The following is a 25,726-nucleotide window of genomic DNA, read 5'->3' as shown; positions in this document are numbered from 1 at the left end:
AGTCCAGATGGCATCTACCTGAGAGCGTTTAAACTCAAATGTGGAATCGCTTATCTGACATTATCTGACATTTAGAAGACATCTGAAGGGAAGTTTTTAACGTGTGACATTTTAATGTATTTTTTCTCTTTGTTGGAAGCCGCCCAGAGTGGCTGGGGAAGCCCAGCCAGATGGCGTATTATCATCATCATCACCATCTTGCTTTACCTTTTTTTATTAACATAAAATAAACAAGAGGTGGGTCCTTCTGCATTATCATTACATTACACCACATTTCTAATATAACAGCTTTGTTTTATTACTGGAATGGCTCATAAGAAGGGGACAATAGAAGAGAGTATGTTACAATTAAAAGATCTATGGATTTTGCTGGTTTTTAATCTAACTCTTTCTGTTCTACTATCTATACAGAATCCACACCCTTTAAACACACTGAGGATCAGGGGGGGTGGGGTGGCAGCAGTGTCTTTCTCCAGTTTGTTCACCTCTATTAGACTACTTACTAAATTTGAAGAAATTTTATTACATCTGGGTCATTGGGGCAGAGGACTGGAATCTGCTCTTTATAAGGAACTGCCCAGGGAAAAGGTGAAGGCTATGAAGCCTCAGTCATAGCAGACAGGAAGGCCACAGTGAGGAGTAGGCATTATTATTATTATTACTACTATTACTACTACTACTATTATTACTATTATTAATCCAGCTTCTGAACTAAGAACAGTGTACTGTAAGAGTTACAGGCAACAGTAACGCTAATGGTGTGCTATTAAAAACGCAAGTGCTAAAGATATTTCAATTAATTTATTGTCCAAACACAGGCCAGGACATGTCAAACAGAAGCTATTCATTAGAACAGAATCAACAAAGCTATTCCTGCTCAATATCTAAAACAGTCCTTGTCGTTTTTGTTTCTTTTTATCAGTACTTCCAATATATTGCAAGAATCAGCCTTTCTAATTTTTGGCACTTTGCTATATAAGCTGGAAACCCATTGGAGATGGGCAAATGGAAGCCATTTTGGCATATGGGTTGCAGACCTATATAAGTAATAAAATTGTAAGAATGTCATCATGCTGCAGTTCATGGGGCCACCACTGGGTAGTGCTGCAAACTACAGCATGTTGACCAACTAGGCCAGTGGTGTCGAAGCTTTTTTCAAAGAGGGCCAGATTTGATGAAGTGAAGGGCCGTGAAGGCCGACCGAAGGGCCGACCAAAGTTGTTAACCTTCTTTATTTTACCCCAGGAAAAACTGCCACAGGGGCCAGATTAAACCGACTGACTGGACGAATTAGGCCCCCGAAACTGACTTTGGACATGCCTGAACTAGACTCTCAAAGCTACTGGGCCATCACAGCAGCTCAGGGGTAGAGGAGGAGGAAGATAGAGGCAGGGCATGCCAGACAAGTAGACTGGCTAAGCCAGCCTTCAGCTTCACAACTGCAGCAGACTGAGATGGAAATGGGAGAGCAGCCCTGCACCGCTCCTCTCAGATTGGAGTTTGAAAGAATCAATGTTGGGCTTAATTTCCCAACCTTCCCATACACCCTTTGTTGCTGCCACTGCTTGCAAAATTAAGGGGAACAAAGGAGATAAATTCTCCTCTTCCCTCCCCAACATGGCTGCCGCCACCACAGCTGTTGCTGTGATAAAGAGAAGTTTGTATTTTAAAATGCAGCAAGGGGGGGGGCCTACATAAAAGTTTGGTAAGGTGTATAGGAAGGAGGAAAGGAGTTGGCAGGTGGGAGATGGGCTAGAAAGCAGGGGTAGTAACCCCTAGCAACCTAACAGAATCACAGAATTGTAGAGTTGGAAAGGACCAGAAGGGTCATCTAGCCCAACCGTCTGCATAAATAAAAACATATAAGTATCATCTGTACACTTCCCTCACCATGTGCAATACCCTTGAAAAAGGTATTCCACGAAATCTCATGAAGATATGACAGCATGTCTAAATCAACTCTCACTTAGACAAGCCTACACTTCAAGAACGGGGCAGTCGTATGGCACATCTGAGCTTCCCCTTTGCAGTAGCAGCACGCTCCCCAACAAAGTGTCTCCACTGCCAAAGCAACACTGCGCAATGTGCAAGAGGCCGCCATTAGAAAGAAACAAAGGGCATTAGCAGACCCATTTCTACCAGCAAACATCTAAACCTGATGTAACAGCCAAGCAACCAACCATCTAGGTTATCATTTCATTTTACCTACCTTCACAAATATCATCGGGAGTGTCTGCTTGGCCCGACTATAATGCCTGGCAACTCTGTATACTGTTTCAGGAACATAGTCCAGAACCAAATTAAGGTATACCTCATCTTTCTGGAAATGGGAAAAAGACAGGGGTGAAAAAAGAAAGGTGATATGAAACCAGAAGTATGGTATTTTTTATGGTGCTTTTTACAGGAGGGATACCATATTTTTTTTAACACAATCTTGTTTACATCCATAGACCATATACCAGTAAATGCATTAACTTTTGTAGCACAAGACAACCGTGTCTGTAAATGCCATATCATGCGGATTACGGTACATTTTTTCAGTGCAAATGAGGCCAGGCAAGTAACAGGATTACTTTGACCCATATTTCAACCCCTTGAAAAAGGTATTCATCTGTTTAAAAGGAATTGTATTTAAAACATATGCAAGTATATGGTGACATGGTATCTACAAGTACCAGTAACAGATTGAAGGGCAGGCTTTCTGGACAATGTGTTTATGAGAACTAGGTACCATGAAGCATGGCATGGGAAGACTGGAAAGCAGAATCTGATAAATTTAGAAACTGCAAAATGTATCCTAAATGAGGCATGTGGTTATAACAGTTCCTTCCCAATGAGTGCCATTTGCAATTATATTTTGCACATTTGAGATTTTACAGGGTACAGTTAAAATACTGCCTCTGTAGGCATACACATTCCAAATGATCAGCATGTAGTAGCAGGTGGCAGGGTGGGGCACTGGTGTTCTAGCCTCCGATGTCACTGTTGCATACTGGGAGGGCAAGAGGGAGGGGACAGGCAGCGGCAAAGATGGCGTGGAGCAAAAGCACTGGCAGAAGTGGTGGGTTGCCTTTGCTGGACGTGTCTTGCTCCCACCCACCCACCGCGTCCCAGTATGCAGCAATGATGTGGGCAACCAAAGATCCGATGAGCACCCTGCTACATGCTACAGCTCTTGACCAGTCTCTCTAACCAATTATTCATCTGATTTAGCTTCTCTCTCTCTATCTTTCTCTTAGTAAAGGTAAAGGGACCCCTGACCATTAGGTCCAGTCGTGGCCGAATCTGGGGTTGCAGCGCTTATCTCGCTTTATTGGCCAAGGGAGCCGGTGTACAGCTTCCGGATCATGTGGCCAGCATGACTAAGCTGCTTCTGGCGAACCAGAGCAGCGCATGGAAACGCCATTTACCTTCCCGCCGGAGCGGTACCTATTTATCTACTTGCATGTTGACGTGCTTTCGAACTGCTAGGTTGGCAGGAGCAGGGACTGAGCAACGGGAGCTCACCCCGTCGCGGGGATTCGAACCGTCGACCTTCTGATCGGCAAGTCCTAGGCTCTGTGGTTTAATCCACAGCACCACCCGCGTCCCCATCTTTCTCTTACTTTCTTTATAAAACATTCTATTAATGTAGTCTCCCTGTCCAGAAGAGGGTGCTGATGATGCCAGCTCAACTGAGCTCCACAGCCAAAAGCTAGCAAGTTCTCATGCATCCCATTTCTCCCCCTGTAAAGTTCTCATTAAATTACTCCTCCTTGCCACTGTTTGTTCACTCATCCACCTTCTGACTTTGAGGGCTACTTTTGTAGGATGGGGACAAGAATGAGGAGGAGGAGGATGCACAACTGCCTGAAGTTTGCCAGCAACTGCTGATTCTACTACTCAGCTGCTACCATCTCACAAACCCAAATGATTTGCTTCCTGCACACCTCTCAAAACGTACCTTCTCTCCACTGGAGTAAAAGAAATAGCGCAATCTGACAATGTTACAATGATCGAGCTTTCTCATGATTTGAAGCTCTCGATTCTGAAAGAGAGAATAATATTTGGCAGGTATTACAAAGGCACACAACCTATTATTAATCTTTGCATTAATTTATTTATGTACTGCTCAATTGTCAAAATGGCTTCTAAATGGTTTGCAAGTATACAGCCCAATATAAAAATATATTATTAATAGTAACAGTAATATAATTTTATCAAAACATTCAGAATGATACATTTTAAGACAATTAAAATAGTGTAACAGTTAAAACAGAAATTACAACAAATAGATCAAGCTAGGAATTGAGGGTAATGCCTCTCTAAACAGGTGGGTCTTCACGAGCCAGCAGTATGCCAGTGAAGCTCCTCATATTCCAGCAGGGAGATTAATTTCATACATAAGAGTTTAAACTCATTTGTTTTCTTATAAATTACCTCTCATTACAAAATCAATCGTTTATTTACAATATTTATATACTTCCCAATAACCAAGTTTTTATGGACAGTTTACTGTAAAAACTGAAAACTTCAAGAAGTAAAATATAAACATGAAAAATGAGACAGAACCAAACAGAATATTACATTAGTGCAAAGAATTTTAAACACACTAAAATAATTAAGACTAAATGGTCTGGGGAACTAAAATGGTATTTCTCTGGCACTGAACAGACCCCCCCAAGTAAGTGTCAAGTGATCGTATCTGATGAAGGCATTCCACAACTGGGGTGTGACTACTAAAAAGGAATTCTTTCTAGTAACTGCCCACTGCACTCCATTTGTCAAACTACGTTAGTATGTGGAAGGCATGAGGACAGGATTCAAGAACATTTTAGCATAGCTAACCTATATTTTGCTTTTCAGAAAGCTTATGGATCTTAGACAGTGTGACACACCATTGTGCATAATTCATGTAATTTTGCACTTTAATTCACTACACAAGTAAGGCTACACCTGAAACTAGCATTGACTCTGGGACAGTAAAACTCAGTCTACAGTCTCTGTCATTGTCTAGTTCAGGGCTCTACCACTGAGAGCACATTTGAAAATCTAAGGAAAGTTCACAACAGTCAAGGACCAATTTTACAGAAAAGACTGGTGTACTCAGGGACCCCCACCGCCATCACAGAAAAAAATACAACAGGCCAAATCCACAGAACAAGCAAACAACCCCAACCAAAACATACAAATAAAATTTAAAAACTGAAGGGGCACAAGGCTTTGGTGGGCACCATAATACCTTTGAGTATCTATCTAGGGACCCCAGCTTTAGTTTGGGGGCAGATAGGCAAGTTACAGCTATTCCTAAAACCTTAAACCCCAGCATTAGAGGACTCTCTCCTGCTCCAAAGCAATAATAATAATAATAATAATAATAATAATAATAATAATAATAATAATAATAATAATAATAATAATTTATTTGTACCCCGCCCATCTGGCTGGGTTTCCCCAGCCACTCTGGGCAGCTTCCATAGAAACAAAAAAACACACTAAAATATCATACATTAAAAACTTCCCTGAACAGGGCTGCCTTAAGATGTCTTCTGAATGTTAGGTAGTTGTTTATCGTTTTGACATCTGATGGCAATATCCTTACTTCCAAATTCAAAAGCAAAAAGGTGTCTCTTGACATAAACAGATTACTTGTTACCGTATTTTTCGCCCCATAGGGCGCACCAGCCCATAGGGCACACTTAGTTTTTTTGGGGGGAAATAAAGAGAAAAAAATTATTTCCCCCCCAGGCGCGGGGCTGGGGCGGGGGAAGCCCGAGCTTCCCCCGACCCCAGCCCCCAGAACAGGCTGCTATCCGCAAGCCTAGGGAGCCCGGTGGGAAGTCGTGCAGCTTTCCCACGGCTTGCGGAGAGCTGCGCGAAGCTCTCCGCAAGCCGTGGGAGAGCTGCGCGACTTCGCGCCGGGCTCCCATGGCTTGTGGATAGATTCCTGAAGCCTGGAGAACGAGAGGGGTCGGTGCGCACCAATGCCTCTCGCTCTCCAGGCTTCAGAGAATGCCTTCATTCGCCCCATAGGATGCACACACATTTCCCCTTCATTTTTGGAGGGGGGAAAGTGCGTCCTATAGGGCGAAAAATACGGTGCTTATTTTTCAGGCTGTTTCTCTGCACCAGCTCATCCTTCAATTTCAGAGACCTATTACTCTCTCTCAGCCCATTTAAACTAGTTATAGCTAATTAACATTTCAGATGGTTAAAAAAGAAGTAACTTCACAAAACCCACTTCCAGGAACAACCTGGACCTGAGCAAAAGTATCAATCAGAAGAACATTCCACACTACCTCCATTTCTATAAAATATTCATATATGTTTGGTAGACAATCAAATGGACACAACTAGGTCAATTCCAACTAAAGCAAGCTGGTTCCTCAATATCTTCTTGGTACTCCATGCAACAACACATTTACTTGAGTCTGCATGTACGCTGGTCATCAGATGAAACTTTCGGAACCCATATTAGAGAGCCAGAATAGTAAAATAGCTATTAGAATGTTCATTTGGGCCTCAGGAGAACCTAGGTTCAAATCCCTGCTTAACTATGAAGGTAGCTCAGTAGCCTTGAACAAGTCATTATCATGCAGATTAGCCTACTTCATATGGCTGTACAAGGATAAAATGAGAATAATTCCATGTATCCCACTTCCCTGATCTCTTTCAACAAATAATTTTCAAATCCACTTCAGGGCCAAATTACATGTAACATTAATTGCATCTTTCTATCCAGCCTACAGGATTGGTTTTTTAAATGCAAACTTCTAAGCCAAGGAAGGCTGATAATTAACAGGATCAGAGCAGAAACCAATAAGGGATTTCCTCCTCTGTTGCAGTTCCAAAGAAAACATCTCTCCTGAACCCTGTACCGTATTTTTCACTCCATAAGACACACCTGACCATAAGACGCACCTAGTTTTTAGAGGAGGAAAACAAGAAAAAAAATATTCTGAGTGAAAAGTGGATGTATGATTTTTGTGGTTCATGCTGTGGCCGCAGACATGATATGTGACCTGATGGTGAATTTGGGGTAACCCAATGCAAAAATCCTGAGGATCCACGAGCTTTTACCTCCCCCCTCCCAGGCAGCCTCCTTTATCGCTAGCGTTCCTTATCTCCCTTCTGATGGCTTGCCGATCAGCTGCTCAGTGGCTTCGTTTCAACAACCCCTTCCCTCTTGTTTGCCTTAGCATCTCTTCCTTAGCTGGAGCAGTTTTTTGCTCCTCCTTTTCTTCTAATTTCTCTCCTCATTGCTTGTTTTAGTATTCCTGTCTCCTCTCCTTGCAAGTTCGAGGTCTTTACCTCCCCCCCCCGGCAGCCTCCTTTACCTGCAGCCTTATCTCCCTCCTGATTGCTTGTCGATCAGCTGCTCAGCAGCTTCCTTTCAACACCGCCTTCCCTCTTTCAAAAAAAAAAGCACGATCTGCTTTTCGCCCCTGGGCAATGCGGCTCCAGGGAACACGCATTCGCTCCATAAGACGCACAGACATTTCCCCTTACTTTTTAGGAGGAAAAAAGTGTGTCTTATGGAGCGAAAAATATGATATTTGCTTTGGAGGTTGTTGGGTCAAGCAAGAAGAGGAGGCGGACCTCAAAACCCTCCACAATAAAACCCTACACCACCCCACAATAAAATACAAAACAGTTTTTTCTAGCTTGGAGTTAATTTTAATTTTGATTGCTCATATTACATCGCAGAGCCTGATTCCCTCCCACTGAATCTTTGTGTCCCTCCTTTACTTCAGGAAGTGACCAAGACTCTTCCAGATCCCGCACACCAATGAAGATTATTTTCTAATAAGTGAAGGGTTAAGGACATAGTGAATCCCAAACTTTGGTCTCCTGTTTGTAGGTGTATGAGTTGTCCAGGTCCTTACTTCTGTCACTCAGGGCGCCTGGGGAAAGCACTGAGTTGTAAGCTAAAGCCCAGGTTCCCTTTGTCCCTTCGCACTCTTTTGGCCATTTAATAGCTGGTTCTGATCCATTTCTAAGGACCAGGTGAGCTATAAGGGGTCAGGAACTTTGACTGAAACCACCATATTTTTCTTGCCCCTTCCCTGTGCAGCAGTATCACCAGAAATTTAAATGCCTCCATGTTGCTTCACTCTGCCTCATAGGGTTCATCCCTGTTATTGACTTGGATGGAGGCTGATCTGCTCAGCAGAGGTGTACTGCACCAGCAGTTGAGTGACTCAGCTGCTTCTATGTAAAGCCAGATCCTCATCTATCCCTGGGAAGCAGTGACATGGGTAAATCTCCCACTGGCTCAATGTATTATTACTTGGTAGTTGGTCTGAAGGCTGGTATAAGGAGCTGGCATAGTTAGGGAGCTGTTGAGTCCTTTGGCCACTGCTGATCAGAGATGCTTGAGCAATCTCCAGTTTCTCGATGGGAGAAGTGTCTGGTGGCAACAGATAAAAAGACTGGGCACAAAAGAATCACATTCTGCTGGTTCATCCAGACACCCTCCCAGCAAGAAATAGACTGCCCCAGGGGAAATCTCCAACTACCCATGGGTGAACATGCCTAAAGGAAGCAGTGCAACCTTAATTTGAAGTTTTAAAAATGAAATTACTCAGAAAGTAGTTTTCTTTCCACCTGATTATTGAGATGTCATCACATCACTACAAGGTCAAAAGAAATGCATTACAGTTCAAAGGCAGAATTTCCAGCTTCCTTCCTATATATCCTGCACAAAAATACAATCATAAGACTACAGTGTCAATGCTCACAATATACTCCCTAGGGAAACATCATTCATCAAGGACTGACTCATAAGAAAGAATAAATAGTATCATGAATGTTCTTGACTTTTCTTACTTCTTACCTTAAACCTCTTGTCTTGCAGAACTTTCTTAATGGCAACCAGTTCTCCTGAATCACAGAGTTTGGCTTGATATACAACACCAAAAGATCCATTTCCAATCACTTTGGTGTCTGTGTAACTAACTTCTTGAGGCCTGTCTGGACCCTGTCCAGGAGTTGCTACCACTGTGGTCACTTTGCTGCCATCTTTGTCTCCTGGAATATACAAAAAGTGAGACAGTTAATATGGAAAAATCTATTACAAAAGAAAATATCGCACAAGGTATATGTCCATATAGAAAACTGTGTTATGAGAGATAGCTTTTTAATAGGCATTTCCTTATAAAAAAGAGTATTCCCAACTACTTATTTGTTCCACTATATATATATTTTATTTCTGCAGTTTCCTATTTTCATAAGATGGAGAAATATAAGCTGACATATTTATTATTGCTTATACTGTTCCAATGAATATGGATCTACTGATTTTACTGAAACTACTGCACTAAATCTTGAGTATCTGGCTAAAACCTGTAAAGTGCTATTCAGGTGAGACTGCTGGTGAACTTCCTGATAAAAAAAGGACATTGCTGTGCAAAGTCAGAGATCTGGGACACATGATGCCCACTGTAACACATTTCTACTTTTCTGCAGATAAAAGCATTCCTATCCAGTTCTCCTAGAATCATAGAATCATAGAATCATAGAATCATAGAGTTGGAATAGACCACAAGGGCCATCGAGTCCAACCCCCTGCCAAGCAGGAAACACCATCAGAGCACTCCTGACATATGGTTGTCAAGCCTCTGCTTAAAGACCTCCAAAGTAGGAGACTCCACCACACTCCTTGGCAGCAAATTCCACTGTCGAACAGCTCTTACTGTCAGGAAGTTCTTCCTAATGTTTAGGTGGAATATTCTTTCTTGTAGTTTGGATCCATTGCTCCGTGTCCGCTTCTCCGGAGCAGCAGAAAACAACCTTTCTCCCTCCTCTATGTGACATCCTTTTATATATTTGAACATGGCTATCATATCACCCCTTAACCTCCTCTTCTCCAGGCTAAACATGCCCAGCTCCCTTAGCCGTTCCTCATAAGGCATCGTTTCCAGGCCTTTGACCATTTTGGTTGCCCTCCTCTGGACACGTTCCAGTTTGTCAGTGTCCTTCTTGAATTGTGGTGCCCAGAACTGGACACAGTACTCCAGGTGTGGTCTGACCAGAGCAGAATACCGTGGCACTATTACTTCCCTTGATCTAGATGCTATACTCCTATTGATGAGGCCCAGAATTGCATTGGCTTTTTTAGCTGCCGCGTCACACTGTTGGCTCATGTCAAGTTTGTGGTCAACCAAGACTCCTAGATCCTTTTCACATGTACTGCTCTCAAGCCAGGTGTCACCCATCTTGTATTTGTGCCTCTCATTTTTTTTGCCCAAGTGCAATACTTTACATTTCTCCCTGTTAAAATTCATCTTGTTTATTTTTGCCCAGTTCTCTAATCTGTCAAGGTCGTTTTGAAGTGTGATCCTGTCCTCTGGGGTGTTAGCCACCCCTCCCAGTTTGGTGTCATCTGCAAATTTGATCAGGATGCCCTTGAGTCCATCATCCAAGTCGTTGATAAAGATGTTGAATAAGACCGGGCCCAAGACAGAACCCTGTGGCACCCCACTAGTCACTCTTTTCCAGGATGAAGAGGAACCATTGATGAGCACCCTTTGGGTTCGGTCAGTCAGCCAGTTACAAATCCACTGAGTGGTAGCATAGTCAAGACCGCATTTTACCAGCTTCTTTACAAGAATATCATGGGGCACCTTGTCAAATGCCTTGCTGAAATCAAGGTAGGCTACATCCACTGCGTTCCCTTCATCTACCAGGCTTGTAATTCTGTCAAAAAACGAGATCAGGTTAGTCTGACATGACTTATTTTTCAGAAATCCATGCTGACTATTGGTGATCACAGCATTCCTTTCTAGGTGCTCACAGACTGTTTGCTTAATGATCTGCTCCAGAATCTTCCCTGGTATTGATGTCAGACTGACTGGGCGGTAATTATTTGGGTCCTCTCTTTTCCCCTTTTTGAAAATAGGGACAACATTTGCCCTCCTCCAGTCTGCCGGGACTTCGCCTGTTCTCCAGGAATTCTCAAAGATGACTGCCAGTGGTTCTGAGATCACATCTGCCAGTTCTTTTAATACTCTTGGATGCAGTTCATCTGGCCCTGGAGACTTGAATACATCTAAACTAGCCAAGTATTCTTGTACTATCTCCTTAGTTATTCTGGGCTGTGTTTCCTTTGCTGAATCATTTGCTCCAAATTCTTCAGGTCGGGCATTGTTTTCTTTATCGGAGAAGACTGAGGCAAAGAAGGCATTGAGGAGTTCAGCCCTTTCTGTGTCCCCTGTTTGCATTTCACCATCTTCTCCTCTGAGTGACCCCACTGTTTCTTTGTTCTTCCTTTTGCTACGAACATACCCATAAAAGCCTTTTTTGTTGCTTTTAACCTCTCTAGCAAGCCTGAGTTCATTCTGTGCTTTAGCTTTTCTGACTTTGTGTCTACACGTGCTGGCTATTTGTTTGAATTCCTCTTTGGTGGCTTCCCCCCTTTTCCATTTTTTGTACACATCCTTTTTAAATCTTAATTCAGTTAAAAGTTATTTAGATAGCCACCCTGGCTTCTTTAGGCACCTTCCATGTTTCTGTCTCATTGGTATTGCCTGACGTTGTGCTTTTACTATCTCCCTCTTAACAAACTCCCAGCCATCATGAACTCCCTTTCCTTTTAGTATTGCTGTCCATGGGATCTCACCCAGCACTTCCCTAAGTTTTATGAAGTCGGCTTTCTTGAAGTCAAGAAATTGAGTCCTAGTATGCTTGGCTGCTCCTTTCCGCTGTATAGTAAACTTCAGAAGAGCATGATCACTCGCGCCTAATGATCCTTCCACATCTACCCCACTAACCAGGTCATCAACATTGGTTAGGACCAGATCTAAAATGGCTGTTCCTCTTGTTGCTTCTCCCACTTTCTGGACAATGAAGTTGTCTGCAAGGCCAGTGAGGAATCTGTTTGACCTTATGCTCTTGGCTGAGTTTGACGTCCAACAAATATCCGGGTAATTGAAGTCCCCCATTACTACTATCTCCCTTCCTTTTGCATGCTTGGCCATCTGTTCCAGGAAGGCATCATCTATGTCCTCCGTTTGGCTTGGGGATCTATAGTAAACTCCCACAATGAGGTCACTGTTATTCTTCTCTCCCTTAATTTTGACCCAAATGCTCTCACTTTGACTTTGAGGTTCTAAATCTTGGATCTCTTCACAGGTATACACATCCCTGACATATAACGCCACTCCTCCTCCTTTCTTGTCTGGTCTGTTTCTCTGAAAAAGATTGTATCCCCCCATTATTACATTCCAATCGTGGGACTTATCCCACCAGGTTTCAGTGATGCCTATTATGTCATATTTAGTTTGCTGTACCAAGAGCTCAAGCTCATCTTGTTTATTTCCCATGCTTTGCGCATTAGTGTACAGACATTGAAGTCCATTAATCATTCCCCCGTGTCTCTTATTTAAGGATTTTTTCCTCCCACCACTAGGTCCGTGTGCTGTTTGCTCCATTTGGTCTTTGACATTTCGATGATCATCTTCATTAATTGATAGACTCCTACCTTCAGGAGCACTGTCTCCCTCCCCCACATTAGTCAGTTTAAAGCCCTCCTGATGAGGTTTCTGAGATTTTTGGCAAAAAATCCTTTTAGCTTCTTCTCTCTGAAGACTTTGAAGATTTGGCATTCAGGTTATCAGTAGCATCAGGGTTAAGATCACAAAAAGATAAAAGTTCTTACATTATACTTGGCAGAATATCAGTAAGATTTGGCTCCCTTATTGTTTTTCAGTGTTAGTTACAATAGAGTATATTGGTCAACTATGAAAATAACCTGAACTCAACTGGGTTGCTTCTTTGAGAAACGTATTCTTCTAAATATGCAAAGCACTGAAAAATACTATAATAAAATCAATACTGAAAGGTTAACATTGCAGAAGCACTCAAACAGAAACTCTGTGCTGGAAAGAACTGATCCTTTTTTTGTTTTCAGTTTTACAATTACACCATTTTCCATTCTTATACAGTAGTTCTTTTCGACTTCCCACTCAGCATTCCATGACAGTTCTTTTTAATTCTTGCTCAGCTGCATATGCATCAATTCTTTCATTTATTTTCCACACTTTAGTATCTTTTATATTGTCTCCTGTTGGTCACAAAGTATCCCCTACCTGGAATTTATATTTGAGGACATTTTTTGTAAATATTCCCCTAGATATTCTCACTCACTCCTCATCTTTTTGTCATCTTGATTTCTTATTTTGGATGTCATACTGGGAAGCTCTGCATATTCAGTTAATTTATTTAGCCATTGTTCTTTCCCTGGGGTCTCTCTTTGTTTCCAATATCTTGCATATACTATCGTCACAGCTGTTGCTGCATATAGAAATAGGCTGTGAGCTTTCTTTGGTAACTCATTCCCAAGTATGCCTAGAAGGAGTGCTTCCGGTTTCTTGGGAAATGGGAATTTAAATATATTTTTAACTCGTTGTACACCATCTCCCAAAATTCCTTTGCTCATTTACATTTCCACCATAAATGAATAAATGTACCCTCTACTTCTAGACATTTCCAGCATAGTTTTGAGCTTCTTTTATACATTTTAGTCAGTTTGATTGGTGTCAGTACCATCTATATTGCATTTTTTTTTAGCATATTTTCTTTTATATGATCATGCAGAGTTCATTATTGAATTCCATATTTTTCCCCACTCAGCAATTTCAATAAAATGCCTAATATCAATAGCCCATTTTGTTCTTGCCTCCTTTATAAGTTCATCTTTAGTCTCCCATTCTAGCAATAGTTTATATATATTTTTTGTTAGACCCTAAAATCGCTTTTTCAAATTCTGATTCTTCTTGTACAAATCCTGTTTATCTTTTTTAAACATCTGCTTTGTTTGGAAGTATTGAAACCAGTCAAGTATCCAATTTTGACACCTCCTCCCTATCTCTTAGTTTTATGTTGCCATTTTATATTCAAGGAGGTCTTTGTCCTTTTCCCAGATCCTATCCATATTTATCCTTTTTACTGCAACCGCTTTCACCAACCAGGAGTGTTACTTTCTAAAATATATTTATGCCTCATCCAGACCTTAGACAGACACCTGATTTAAAAATCCCTTGTGTACCCTAGTTTTCTTATACCAGAGATATACACATGCCACCCATAGATCAGATCAGCACCTTCTAAATCCAGTATATTTACACCCTTCAATTTGATCCACTCTTTCATCCATCTTAAACACGTTGCTTCATAATCTAATTTCAAATCTGGGAAAGCAAACCCACCTCATGTTTTTCATCTGTTAGTATTTTATATTTAATCTTTGTTTTTTTTCTTTTGCCATAGAAAGTTTAGTATGTCTTTTTTCCATTGTGTAAAGCAACTGGAGTTAGATATTACCGGTAATGATTGAAATAAAAATATCATTTTGGGGAGAACATTCATTTTAATTACAGATATTCTACCCAAAAATGACAGATTCATTTGCTCCCATTTTTTAAAGTCTTTTTTAATTTCGGTCCACACACTTTTATAGTTATCTTGAAATAAGTTCAGATTTTTAGATGCAATCCAAACTCCTAAGTATTTAATTTTCTTTTCCTCTTTATTTCCTAAGTCATTTCCCAATTCTCTCTTTATCTGGTTATTTATTATCTTTATTAATACAGTATAAAGCTAAGGTTCACTAGAAATGAAGTTCATCCACCTGGTAAATAAGGGATATCCATGTTAATTGTGTTTTTATTTTTATAGACTTGTTTTTATAGACTTGTTATAATTTCTATTATATCAAAAGTCTGGAATGTATTACTGATGTCTCTGGCCACTTTTTTATGTCTCTTGACCTGTTTTCTAAGATAACCTTGTTCTATGCTTGATTTTGTATTAAAAAATCTACATTTTAAAAAGCAGACAAATACATTCAAATAAAAATGTTTATAATTCACTAATCACTCATCTCCGGCCCTGCTCCGTCCAGACCGGCTGGTCCTGGAAACAAGGAGAAACTGTATTATGAAAGAGTCCTGAGTATCTGTTTCTTAAAAGACACTTAACGCAACATTCAGATCAAGTTTTGACTGAGGAAGGAGCATATTATTGTTTGGTGTGGAGTGAAAATAGCAAAAAACTAATCTAGAGTTTCCTTGCTCCCAACTACCCATAACTGATGTGATAGTTTGTCCACAATGGTTACATCCCATACATTGTGATACAACAGTGGCAAGTCCAGGCACTCCATATTTCCATATTCTTCTGTTTTTGAACTATCGCTACGATGCTATTAGAAATGTTGTTGTTGTTGTTTAGTCATTTAGTCGTGTCCGACTCTTCGTGACCCCCTGGACCAGAGCACACCAGGCACTCCTGTCTTCCACTGCCTCCCGCAGTTTGGTCAGACTCATGTTTGTAGCTTCGAGAACACTGTCCCACCATCTTGTCCTCTGTCTTCCCCATCTCCTTGTGCCCTCCATCTTTCCCAACATCAGGGTCTTTTCCAGGGAGTCTTCTCTTCTCATGAGGTGGCCAAAGTCTTGGAGCCTCAGCTTCAGGATCTGTCCTTCCAGTGAGCACAGCAGGGCTGATTTCCTTCAGAATGGAGAGGTCTGATCTTATTGCAGTCCATGGGAGTCTCAAGAGTCTCCTCCAGCACCAGAATTCAAAAGCATCAATTCTTCGGCGATCAGCCTTCTTGATGGTCCAGCTCTCACTTCCATACATCACTACTGGGAAAACCATGGCTTTAGCTATACGGACCTTTGTTGGCAAGGTGATGTCTCTGCTTTTTAAGATGATGCTGTCAAGGTTTGCCATCGCCTTTCTCCCAAGGAGCAGGCGTCTTTTAATTTCGCTGCTGCTGTTACCATCTGCAGTGATCATGGAGCCCAAGAAAGTAAAATCTCTCACTGCCTCCATTTCTTCCCCTTCTATTTGCCAGGAGGTGATGGGCCCAGTGGCCATGATCTTTGTTTTTTTTTTGTTGTTTTTTTTTTGATGTTGAGCTTCAGACCATATTTTGCGCTCTTCTCTTTCACCCTCATTAAAAGGTTCTTTAATTCCTCCTCACTTTCTGCCATTAGAAATATTAGTAACTCTTTTAATGTCTGAATTACTATGCTCATATATACTTAATAGACATAATTGAGGGGTAAGCTCCATGGTTTATTTCAATATCTGAACCATTTTCTGAGAAACCTCAAACAGAAAGCACGCCACTAACAAGCATTCCTAATCCTACCACCGCATGCACCTTTATGACTACGATTTCTCCAACATATTTGAGTTACGCCTACTAAAACCACTGGGGCAAGTCAAGTTGCAGCTGTGTCAAAAGGGATTTGCAGAGAACTTTGAAGCCTCAACTATCAGCTGATTGTCAGTGCTTCAAAGACTCTCTGCAGGCACCAATGATCAGCTGATAGTAGGAGCCTGAAAAGAACCTTGCACAGCTGAAACCCCAACCATCATCTGAGATCAGCTGCACAGAAAGCAGTTTGCATTCAAAGTGCTTCCTCCAATGCTTTGAATACAAACAGCTTCCCCTGGAAAGAAAGAAAAAATGAGGTTTTTCTTTTCTTTCCAGAGGAAGCTATATGAAGTTTTTTCCACAAAGGCAAAAATGCTCCATTTTAGGAACATTCTCCCCCCCTGCAGATACTTTAAGGCACCTCCTGTCCTGGCTCCACTCATCAAATTCAGAACTTGAGCTTTCACCACAACCAGGTTTTATTCAGGAATTCAGCACAGGACCCAAACACAGGTCCACAGGTGACAAAATAAGGCACAACAGAGCTTTAAGTTATATGACTAGGTATTGCTGAGCTGCTGCTTCAACGAGCAACATACACTCTACCCTGTGCCGGCCAGACACTCCTCTGAGTTGGCCAAACATGCAGTGTCAGCTTGCACCACCACTGGCGTCACTGTGGCCTTTGAGACTGAGATGCCAAAAGTAGCTGACTACCTAGGTACCTCTCCTAGGGGGAAGGCTTCTTCCTGAAAGGAAAGAGCGCTCTAGCCAGTTCTCTCGCAGGTACAGAAACACCCAGAAGACCCACAGATAATTCATTCAAGCCCTCCTGGAGATCCAAATCTCCCCCCATCCAATGCCACTAGGACCTTCCCCTACATCATCCATGTCTTGGTGGCCATAACCATAAACCCCTACCCACTAGAGCTCTCGCCAGATCAGACTCCCCCAAAACCACCCCATTCCTCCTCTGCATCAGACCACCATCTCCAGGAAGTGTCCTAGGGACTCATTACATCTCTCTTTAACCAAGGATGAGCTAACTGACGTTTACTGACCCTCTTTGAAAGTGCGCTCCCGGCTGGGCAGTATCTGGTTTTCAACATTGTGATATACTATCTGTTAGGGTTCCAAGGGGTTGCTCGAGAGCAAGCAGGCAAATACCTTCCTGCTCGGAAGGTATTATACTGACAATATATTAAAAAGTATCTGTACATAGGTTATCAGCAACCAAGGGTTTTCCAGACTTTTTAGGTATTCTTGGCAGATCCCAAAGCAATTATTTTCAGTTCACAAAAAAAGTATTATCAAGATACTTAGCATGTGGACATGCAGGTTTATGTTTATGCAGCACTGTCCAGTAATATGGACAGGCATTCTGCCTAATTAGTAACACAACCACTTTTCAGTAGCTAGGATTATCTACACACATGCCTTCTCATTCCATTTAAGAAAGACAGTTCTAATAGAACTTGGGACATTATCAAGTTAAAGTTATCAAGCTAAAGTTAAGCATGTTTAAGACCTGTTGATTTCAGTGCCAGAGATACATGAGCAGGTGCTTAACCCAACATGGTTAATTGGGCACATACTCAGCTCCATGCAGAATTAAGCATCTACATTTTTTAAAATTAGGAAAAGCAGAGGGCCTTGGTGCCAAGGGAGATGTTTATGGATAGTGCAGTTTCTGCTGCCATTGTGGTGGGGACTCCAGGTCTAGTGCATGCTGGTTGCTGGGACACTTACAAAACAACGCATAAGCACCACATTCCTTCCTTCTTGCAGTTGTTATTGTCATATGCTGACAGTGAACTGCTTTTCCTTTGCTTCAAAAGTTGGGAGGCAGAATACTACAGGGCTCAACAAACCTCCCCCACATTTCCATTTTGGAGTTGGAAGGAAGAAGAGGCTCATGATGAACAGAATGTGTTTCTAGCCCTATGATAGCTTCAAAAAAATTACTTTTCCTTACTGAATATGCCTACCAATGGCTACTGATAGCAATAATAGCCCCAAATGGAACCTCAATAGCAGACACCAGACATAAACAGTAGGGGATTGCTATTAACATTAAATCCTGTTTGTGAACTTCTCAAAAGCACCTCACTGGCCACTGTGGGAGAAAAGATGGACTAGATTGGCTTTGGTCTGAATGAATATTCAGAATATTCAGGAGCAATTTATGTTTTAACTGTGAAGAAATCTTTTTTGCTTTGTAAATTTAAATACATGCCAATCAATGGATCATGGGAATTCCAGAAAGAGAGAAAAAGCAGACCCTAAAATTGTAGGGTCAGCCTATTCCTGCCATTCAGGCCACACTCAAGCCATTTCACTATTCAAAATTAACCACTTTAGTGAAGGCAGTTGGTTTTACACTTCCTCAGATTCAAAGCTATATAAATCAGTTATTCTCAGATTATATTTTATGAGACATTCTGACATCTTTTACAGGCTAAATACAGAACAAAATCCCTAAACAAAACTCAATTCTATATGTGAAGTGAACAGTATAGATTATAAAATGAATATGGCTTCATTCAGACAACCATATCTTAATAATCCACAAGATGAACAAGGCTTTTGCTCTTCAGGCAAACTATGATTAAACCAGGGATATTCTAATTATTAATAATTCTATGCTTGTCTATGGGGAAATGTGGCTACAGCAGTGTTAGAAATTAGCCAGGCAGATGTGCATCCACTGGCAGAGGAAGAGGAGTGCGGGGGGAGCGCACGGCCCCCGGCAGCGCGATCCCAGTGGGGTGCCACCCGCGCACTGGGTGCCAAGCCCCTGCGGGCGGCACGTCACGCCCCCAGGACGTGCGCCAGCCCCGCCCCACCTACTCTCTGCCCCCCCCCGGATGCCGGAGCATGAAGCTCCGCCACTGTGTGCATCTGGCTATCAACCACTTGCGACCAAGTGAAGAAGCCTGGTCACCAGGGTGGCCCCTGACACCTCCACCATCGGGAGAATTCCATCAGTTATATTTTATCTGCACAATCAGAATGAATTTTAGAAACCAAAAAGTCATATTGAAAATGTCTTGCCCAAAAATGGCAACTAGGCATTCCATTTTTGCAACAGTTACCCTTGTTTAAGGAATCATTTGGCACCTAGCATATGTATTAGAGTTTCTCAAGTCTGGGCTACAATTGAGGAACAAGTCAAAACCTTAAAACAAATTTCAAACCAGAGTTTGCTTATAGTCCACTTGATTTGGGGGGGACCCCAGGATCTTTGCTTGTCTTGAAGCTGGCAATCATAGTTTTCCAGTTCAAAAAAATGGGAAACTATGACTAGGCACTACTGCATAGCATTCCAGTATACCACAAAGGGATGAATGAAGAGGTTTGTTGCGTATTCATTTTGTATTTTATGTTATGAACCACTTTGTGATCTTCAGGTGAAACAGGGTATTCAAATTTTAATAATGATGATGATGATGATGATGATGATGATGATGATGTCAGATCTATACGGTCCTGTGGACTGTGGAACGTGGAGTTAACTTTCGGTATAAAGGTAGCATCAGTCCATTATACTACAAGATCTCCATAGATTATACACAATTCTTTTAAGATGGACAAGGTCCCAAGTTCAGACATGAGTCTTGCTGAGGTCACAGAAACCAGGAACAGAACTTTGAACAATAGGATTCAGAGTGGCACCTCCTTTAGGGGCTTGAACAGTACGTGTTGTAAGACCATCATGACAGTATGTAGATCCCATGTTGGGAACCTATGTTGTATCACGGACTGCTTGGGATGTGAGCTGTGCATAGCCAATGAACATCTAGATAGGAGCGAGGACAATGCTGAAACCTGTCTTTTCAACGTGTTTGGTTTGAGCCCCAATTTGAACCCATCTTGTAGGAACAGTACAATTTCTGGTAGTGGCACTCTGGAAGAGCTTTTGTGTTTCTTCTTGTACCAAGACAAGAAGGACTCCCAGGTAGAACCACAGGGCTAACTGGTTTGTGGGAGGCACAGACTGCTAGGATTATAGTCCAGCAATCCACCCCTTTCTGAGTCTTTTCCCGGTGGTCTTCCAGATGGTCAAGTTCAGCCATACTGAGTGGATGTTTGAGCAGCTCCTGATGTGCTGGCAGAGTCTATGGTAGCGCTATGGCCAGACACAATATATCTGGGAACCACAACTGACTTGGCTAAAATGGCACTGAGGCATTGCAGGTGCCATCAGAATGAATTCTGTCTTCTCCAGCCATATTTTCTTTAGCAAACTTGCAAGGAAGGGGGTCAGATGAAAGGCATCCATCCCTTCCACCAAGTGGGATGGGAATCTGGTAAAGTATCCTCTGAGTCGGTGGTTTGAGTCAGATGCGAATAGTTTCACTTCATTTTGTGCCACATTTTCTTGTATATCTGTCTACAGAGGTGCTACAGCCCAGGCATTAGCAGTGGTCCACCTGAATGTTCTCTGTCCCCTTGACGTGGCTCATTGTCAGGGAGGAGAGATAGTAAGCCTCCTTTTATTGACAGTGCCCTGAGTAGGATGACATCCAGTTAGAAGTACAGATGAATCCCTTCCTTACATATTGTATCATGAGCGACCATGATTGTCATGAATATTCTTGATGCTGATGTCAGGCCAAACAGTAAAACACATGTGATCACTGCCACACGAGTACTTTATAGCTTCTTGATCTTTCATTATAATCAACACAACTGGACTGAACTGAACTGCTTTATCAACCCACTCATATATTTGTAGCGTGCCAGCACACTGGGGGAAAAACTGAAAAGGATGAGCCAATATGATACAAAAAAGGGTCCAGATTTGCAGACCCCTGGATGGAATCTATGGTAGTTTCAAATGCTTCTTCTTGATGCTACCACTGACATAACTGGCAGACATATACCATAAGTAGTCCCTTCCCTGCAGTTTGAAATTAGAAGTGTTCTCCACATTTTCTCTGCCTAAGCCCTCTTAGTGATGAGTTCCCTTGATCCAACACATACTGTAGCGTTTTAAAAAAGAAACTTTTGCAACAATATCCCCAGAAGGAAGGGCAATCCTGTTCCTTTCCAGTACTGAACACAAGGTTCCTACCTCAGGTGGTCAAGATAGTGGCAGTCACCAGCTGTTTGACAGTGGAATTTGCTGCCAAGGAGTGTGGTGGAGTCTCCTTCTTTGGAGGTCTTTAAGCAGAGGCTTTACAACCATATGTCAGGAGTGCTCTGATGGTGTTTCCTGCTTGGCAGGGGGTTGGACTCGATGGCCCTTGTGGTCTCTTCCAACTCTATGATTCTATGATTCATCTCCACACCTTATCAGACTTTTTAAAGTCAAAACTGTCACTTTCTCCTTTTCCCATCAGCAAACATCTCACTGCTCCAAAGGTCAATACCAAATGCTCTCCATCGTTGGAAACAGACAGTGTCATAATGCTTGGAATACCATATACTGCCTCGGCTCAAAAAAGGCTATTGCGAAGTTGGGAAAGTTCAGCAAAAGGCAATTGAAATTATCAAGGAGCTGGGGAAAAATTCCTGTGAGGTAACATTACATTTGGAGGAGTTCTAGCTGGGTGGGTGGGTGGGTGTGTGTAAGTAAATGGGGAGGGGGCATAATAAAAGATGCATAAAACTCTGCAAGGTGTGGAGAAAGGGAAGAGTAAAGAATGTTCTCAATAATACTAGAACTAAGGGTCATTCAATGAAGCTAAATGTGGGAGGACTGAGGGCAGAAAAAAAGAAATACTTCTTCACACAGAGCATATTATAGAACTCACTAGCGCAACATGCAAGGATAGCCACCAAATCAGACAGCTTTAAAACAGGTTTAGACAAATCCATGGAGAATAAAGCTATCATCAGCGACTACCGTTATGGGAGACTATATGGCTCTGTATACCAATGGCTGGAGTGGAGATTAGGAGTGGAAGAATGCTTGTGCACTCGGGTCTTGCCTCCAGGCTTTCCACACACATCTGGTTGGCCACTGCAGGAACAAAACGTTGGACTAAATGGACCTTTGTTCATATGTTCCTTTTTAGACCCCGTGGCTCCAGGCATGAGTGAGTTAACATTCAACTTCCTCCTCCAGGCACACCTCCCATAGGAAATGGGAAAGTGCCCTAATGACCCTTGCAATCTCCCATTTCATGATTTTTTGGGGGGTTGGTTGGTTGCCTGGCTACAGTAGCTCACCTCAAAAAAGCATCATCAACAGAGGACTGGGAGCATCAATTTTTTAAACAACTGGGTCAAGAACTTTCATTCATCATTTTGATTCATCAGCCCTAATTTTAAAATAAAGGGTGGCGTTCAGCATAACACTCAATGCATGCACATAATGAGGTCCACATGTGCAACAAGACTCCGCCCCCAATAAGGCTGCATGTCCCCTAAACCTTTTCTGAGGGTTCCCCCCGCCTTCCAGAGCAAATGGGGGGGGCACAGGGGGCAGATAGAGGGACGAGAGGAAAGAAGTCCCAGGTGTGCAAGAAAACATCATTCCATGCATGTGACAACTTAGTTGAATATCACCTTTCATTTCCATCAATGAATAACCTTGAAGTCATCAGGAACGGTAAAGGTTTTTGATATAAGTATGTTTATATTGGAAGGATTAATAATTATGTAGCAACCCTGCATAGAGTAATATAAGCAAACAATGACCTCTTTCAAGCTCAGGAAAATACAATCCAAAATCTTAACAATGAAGGCGAAAATTGTAACAAATAATGAATATAAACAAAAACTGTCCTAAACCCGTGTCAACAGTTGAGAGCTGGATGATGTGACAGTCTGTAGTGATGAAATGGGACTCCATGCAAACTAAATACAAATAAATTAGTTGAAAACACAAATTTCATTATAATTTGGGAATACATTGTTTCCCTGGAGAAAAGTCCCATTTGATAGCTTCTGTTGTAACCATGTTAACTTAATAATCCAAACAGCTATCACATTCTTTCTCACTTTCTCTCTCTCCTACCCCATATAGGAAGCTGCCTTTCTTCAAGTCAGACCAGCAACCCATCTGCCCAATACTGCCTACTCCAGCTGTGTCCACAGCATCTGGAGGTATCGTCTTGGCTTACAACCATTATCCATGCTCACTGGCCATGGGGGGTGGAGCCAATGGGTTGTCATCCCAAACACCTGGAGGGCCATGTTGGCTTTCCCTGATCTCCAGAACCACTGGCAGTCATCTTTGAAAATTCCTGGAGAACAGGCGAAGTCCCGGCAGACTGGAGGAGGGCAAATGTTGTCCCTATTTTCAAAAAGGGGAAAAGAGAGGACCCAAATAATTACCGCCCAGTCAGTCTGACATCAATACCAGGGAAGATTCTGGAGCAGATCATTAAGCAAACAGTCTGTGAGCACCTAGAAAGGAATGCTGTGATCACCAATAGTCAGCATGGATTTCTGAAAAATAAGTCATGTCAGACTAACCTGATCTCGTTTTTTGACAGAATTACAAGCCTGGTAGATGAAGGGAACGCAGTGGATGTAGCCTACCTTGATTTCAGCAAGGCATTTGACAAGGTGCCCCATGATATTCTTGTAAAGAAGCTGGTAAAATGCGGTCTTGACTATGCTACCACTCAGTGGATCTGTAACTGGCTGGCTGACCGAACCCAAAGGGTGCTCATCAATGGTTCCTCTTCATCCTGGAAAAGAGTGACTAGTGGGGTGCCACAGGGTTCTGTCTTGGGCCCGGTCTTATTCAACATCTTTATCAACGACTTGGATGATGGACTCAAGGGCATCCTGATCAAATTTGCAGATGACACCAAACTGGGAGGGGTGGCTAACACCCCAGAGGACAGGATCACACTTCAAAACGACCTTGACAGATTAGAGAACTGGGCAAAAATAAACAAGATGAATTTTAACAGGGAGAAATGTAAAGTATTGCACTTGGGCAAAACAAATGAGAGGCACAAATACAAGATGGGTGACACCTGGCTTGAGAGCAGTACATGTGAAAAGGATCTAGGAGTCTTGGTTGACCACAAACTTGACATGAGCCAACAGTGTGACGCGGCAGCTAAAAAAGCCAATGCAATTCTGGGCTGCATCAATAGGAGTATAGCATCTAGATCAAGGGAAGTAATAGTGCCACTGTATTCTGCTCTGGTCAGACCACACCTGGAGTACTGTGTCCAGTTCTGGGCACCACAATTCAAGAAGGACACTGACAAACTGGAACGTGTCCAGAGGAGGGCAACCAAAATGGTCAAAGGCCTGGAAACGATGCCTTATGAGGAACGGCTAAGGGAGCTGGGCATGTTTAGCCTGGAGAAGAGGAGGTTAAGGGGTGATATGATAGCCATGTTCAAATATATAAAAGGATGTCACATAGAGGAGGGAGAAAGGTTGTTTTCTGCTGCTCCGGAGAAGCGGACACGGAGCAATGGATCCAAACTACAAGAAAGAAGATTCCACCTAAACATTAGGAAGAACTTCCTGACAGTAAGAGCTGTTTGACAGTGGAATTTGCTGCCAAGGAGTGTGGTGGAGTCTCCTACTTTGGAGGTCTTTAAGCAGAGGCTTGACAACCATATGTCAGGAGTGCTCTGATGGTGTTTCCTGCTTGGCAGGGGGTTGGACTCGATGGCCCTTGTGGTCTCTTCCAACTCTATGATTCTATGATTCCTTTGTCTGGCAGTGGTTTTTAATGGCCACAGGCAGAATCTTTCCCGTCACCTGCTGTCTAATCTTTTTAACCAAAGACACCAAGGACCGAAACGGAGAAGCACGCAGAGTATGCACACTAACACTGAGCATCCCCATTCTTCCTACCCTTACTGTATTGATTTAAAAAATTGTTCTTAACATGATCTCATGCCTGTTTGCTCCAAAGTAATTCTTACAGATTTCAGTGGTACTTATGCCCAAGTAAGTGGAGAGAATGGAATATCAAAATTGACTCAACTGCAACTTCCAAGTGCTGTCCGCCCACATGCGCAATGAAGAAGCAAGAGTGAAGCCAGTACTACGCGTTGCACAGCATGTTTTCAAACAACAAAAAGAGGGTACTCTGCCGGAAAGAGTCTACTTTTTCATACCCCAAATACAAAATTAGAATAAGCAGAGAGATGTCACCATAAAATCAGAACTTTTGCAGTCAACTGTTCCAAGGGAAAACCAAGTACGTATTCAAGAGCTAAGTCAGCACCCTCAGGGGCATTCCCCCTGCTTTTGTGTTCTCTTTCTGTCAATCTGGCCTTGAGGCAAGGGAGAAACAGAGACTGCCTGGCCAAGGGTTCTCGGGGAAGACAGCAAGAGTTAAAGCGAGCCACCCCTTCCAGAAACAATAATCCCAGAATCTGTTTCTCTCCTGTAACTCAACTGATTTAGAATGAAATAACTCACATCCCTGCCACCACCATTTAAGACAAAAGGAAACTTTCAGGTAGTTGCAGGTGGCAGAAATGAAGAAGCAACTGTCACAAGGAGGTAACAGGAAATATGAGCAGAATTATGGTTGCATGGGCAAATAAAAAGATTTTAGAAGTACAGACAAGTGTGCTGGGTAGCAGGACAAGATGGTAGCCAGTGTATACATTTTAGAAAGTTTCTGTGAGAGACATGACTGAT

The 25,726-nt window shown here is 42.3% G+C and overlaps 1 protein-coding gene across 2 annotated transcripts in view; it reads right to left on the bottom strand.

Annotated features, from left to right (window-relative positions):
- The window catches only part of GSK3B (glycogen synthase kinase 3 beta), a 65,156-nt gene that overhangs the window by 32,033 nt on the left and 7,397 nt on the right, over positions 1–25,726 (bottom strand). For both annotated transcript variants that reach the window (XM_082206111.1, XM_082206112.1), the window contains exons 2-4: positions 8,816–9,009; positions 3,944–4,027; positions 2,210–2,320 (exon numbers count right to left, since the gene is read on the bottom strand). In XM_082206111.1, the coding sequence (XP_082062237.1) occupies positions 2,210–2,320; positions 3,944–4,027; positions 8,816–9,009 (389 nt within the window). The remainder of the gene's footprint in view (positions 1–2,209; positions 2,321–3,943; positions 4,028–8,815; positions 9,010–25,726) is intronic.

The sequence above is a fragment of the Podarcis vaucheri genome (assembly GCF_965113315.1).
Source record: "Podarcis vaucheri genome assembly, chromosome: 17".
NCBI lineage: Eukaryota > Metazoa > Chordata > Lepidosauria > Squamata > Lacertidae > Podarcis > Podarcis vaucheri.
This window is presented reverse-complemented; position numbering and strand designations above follow the sequence as displayed.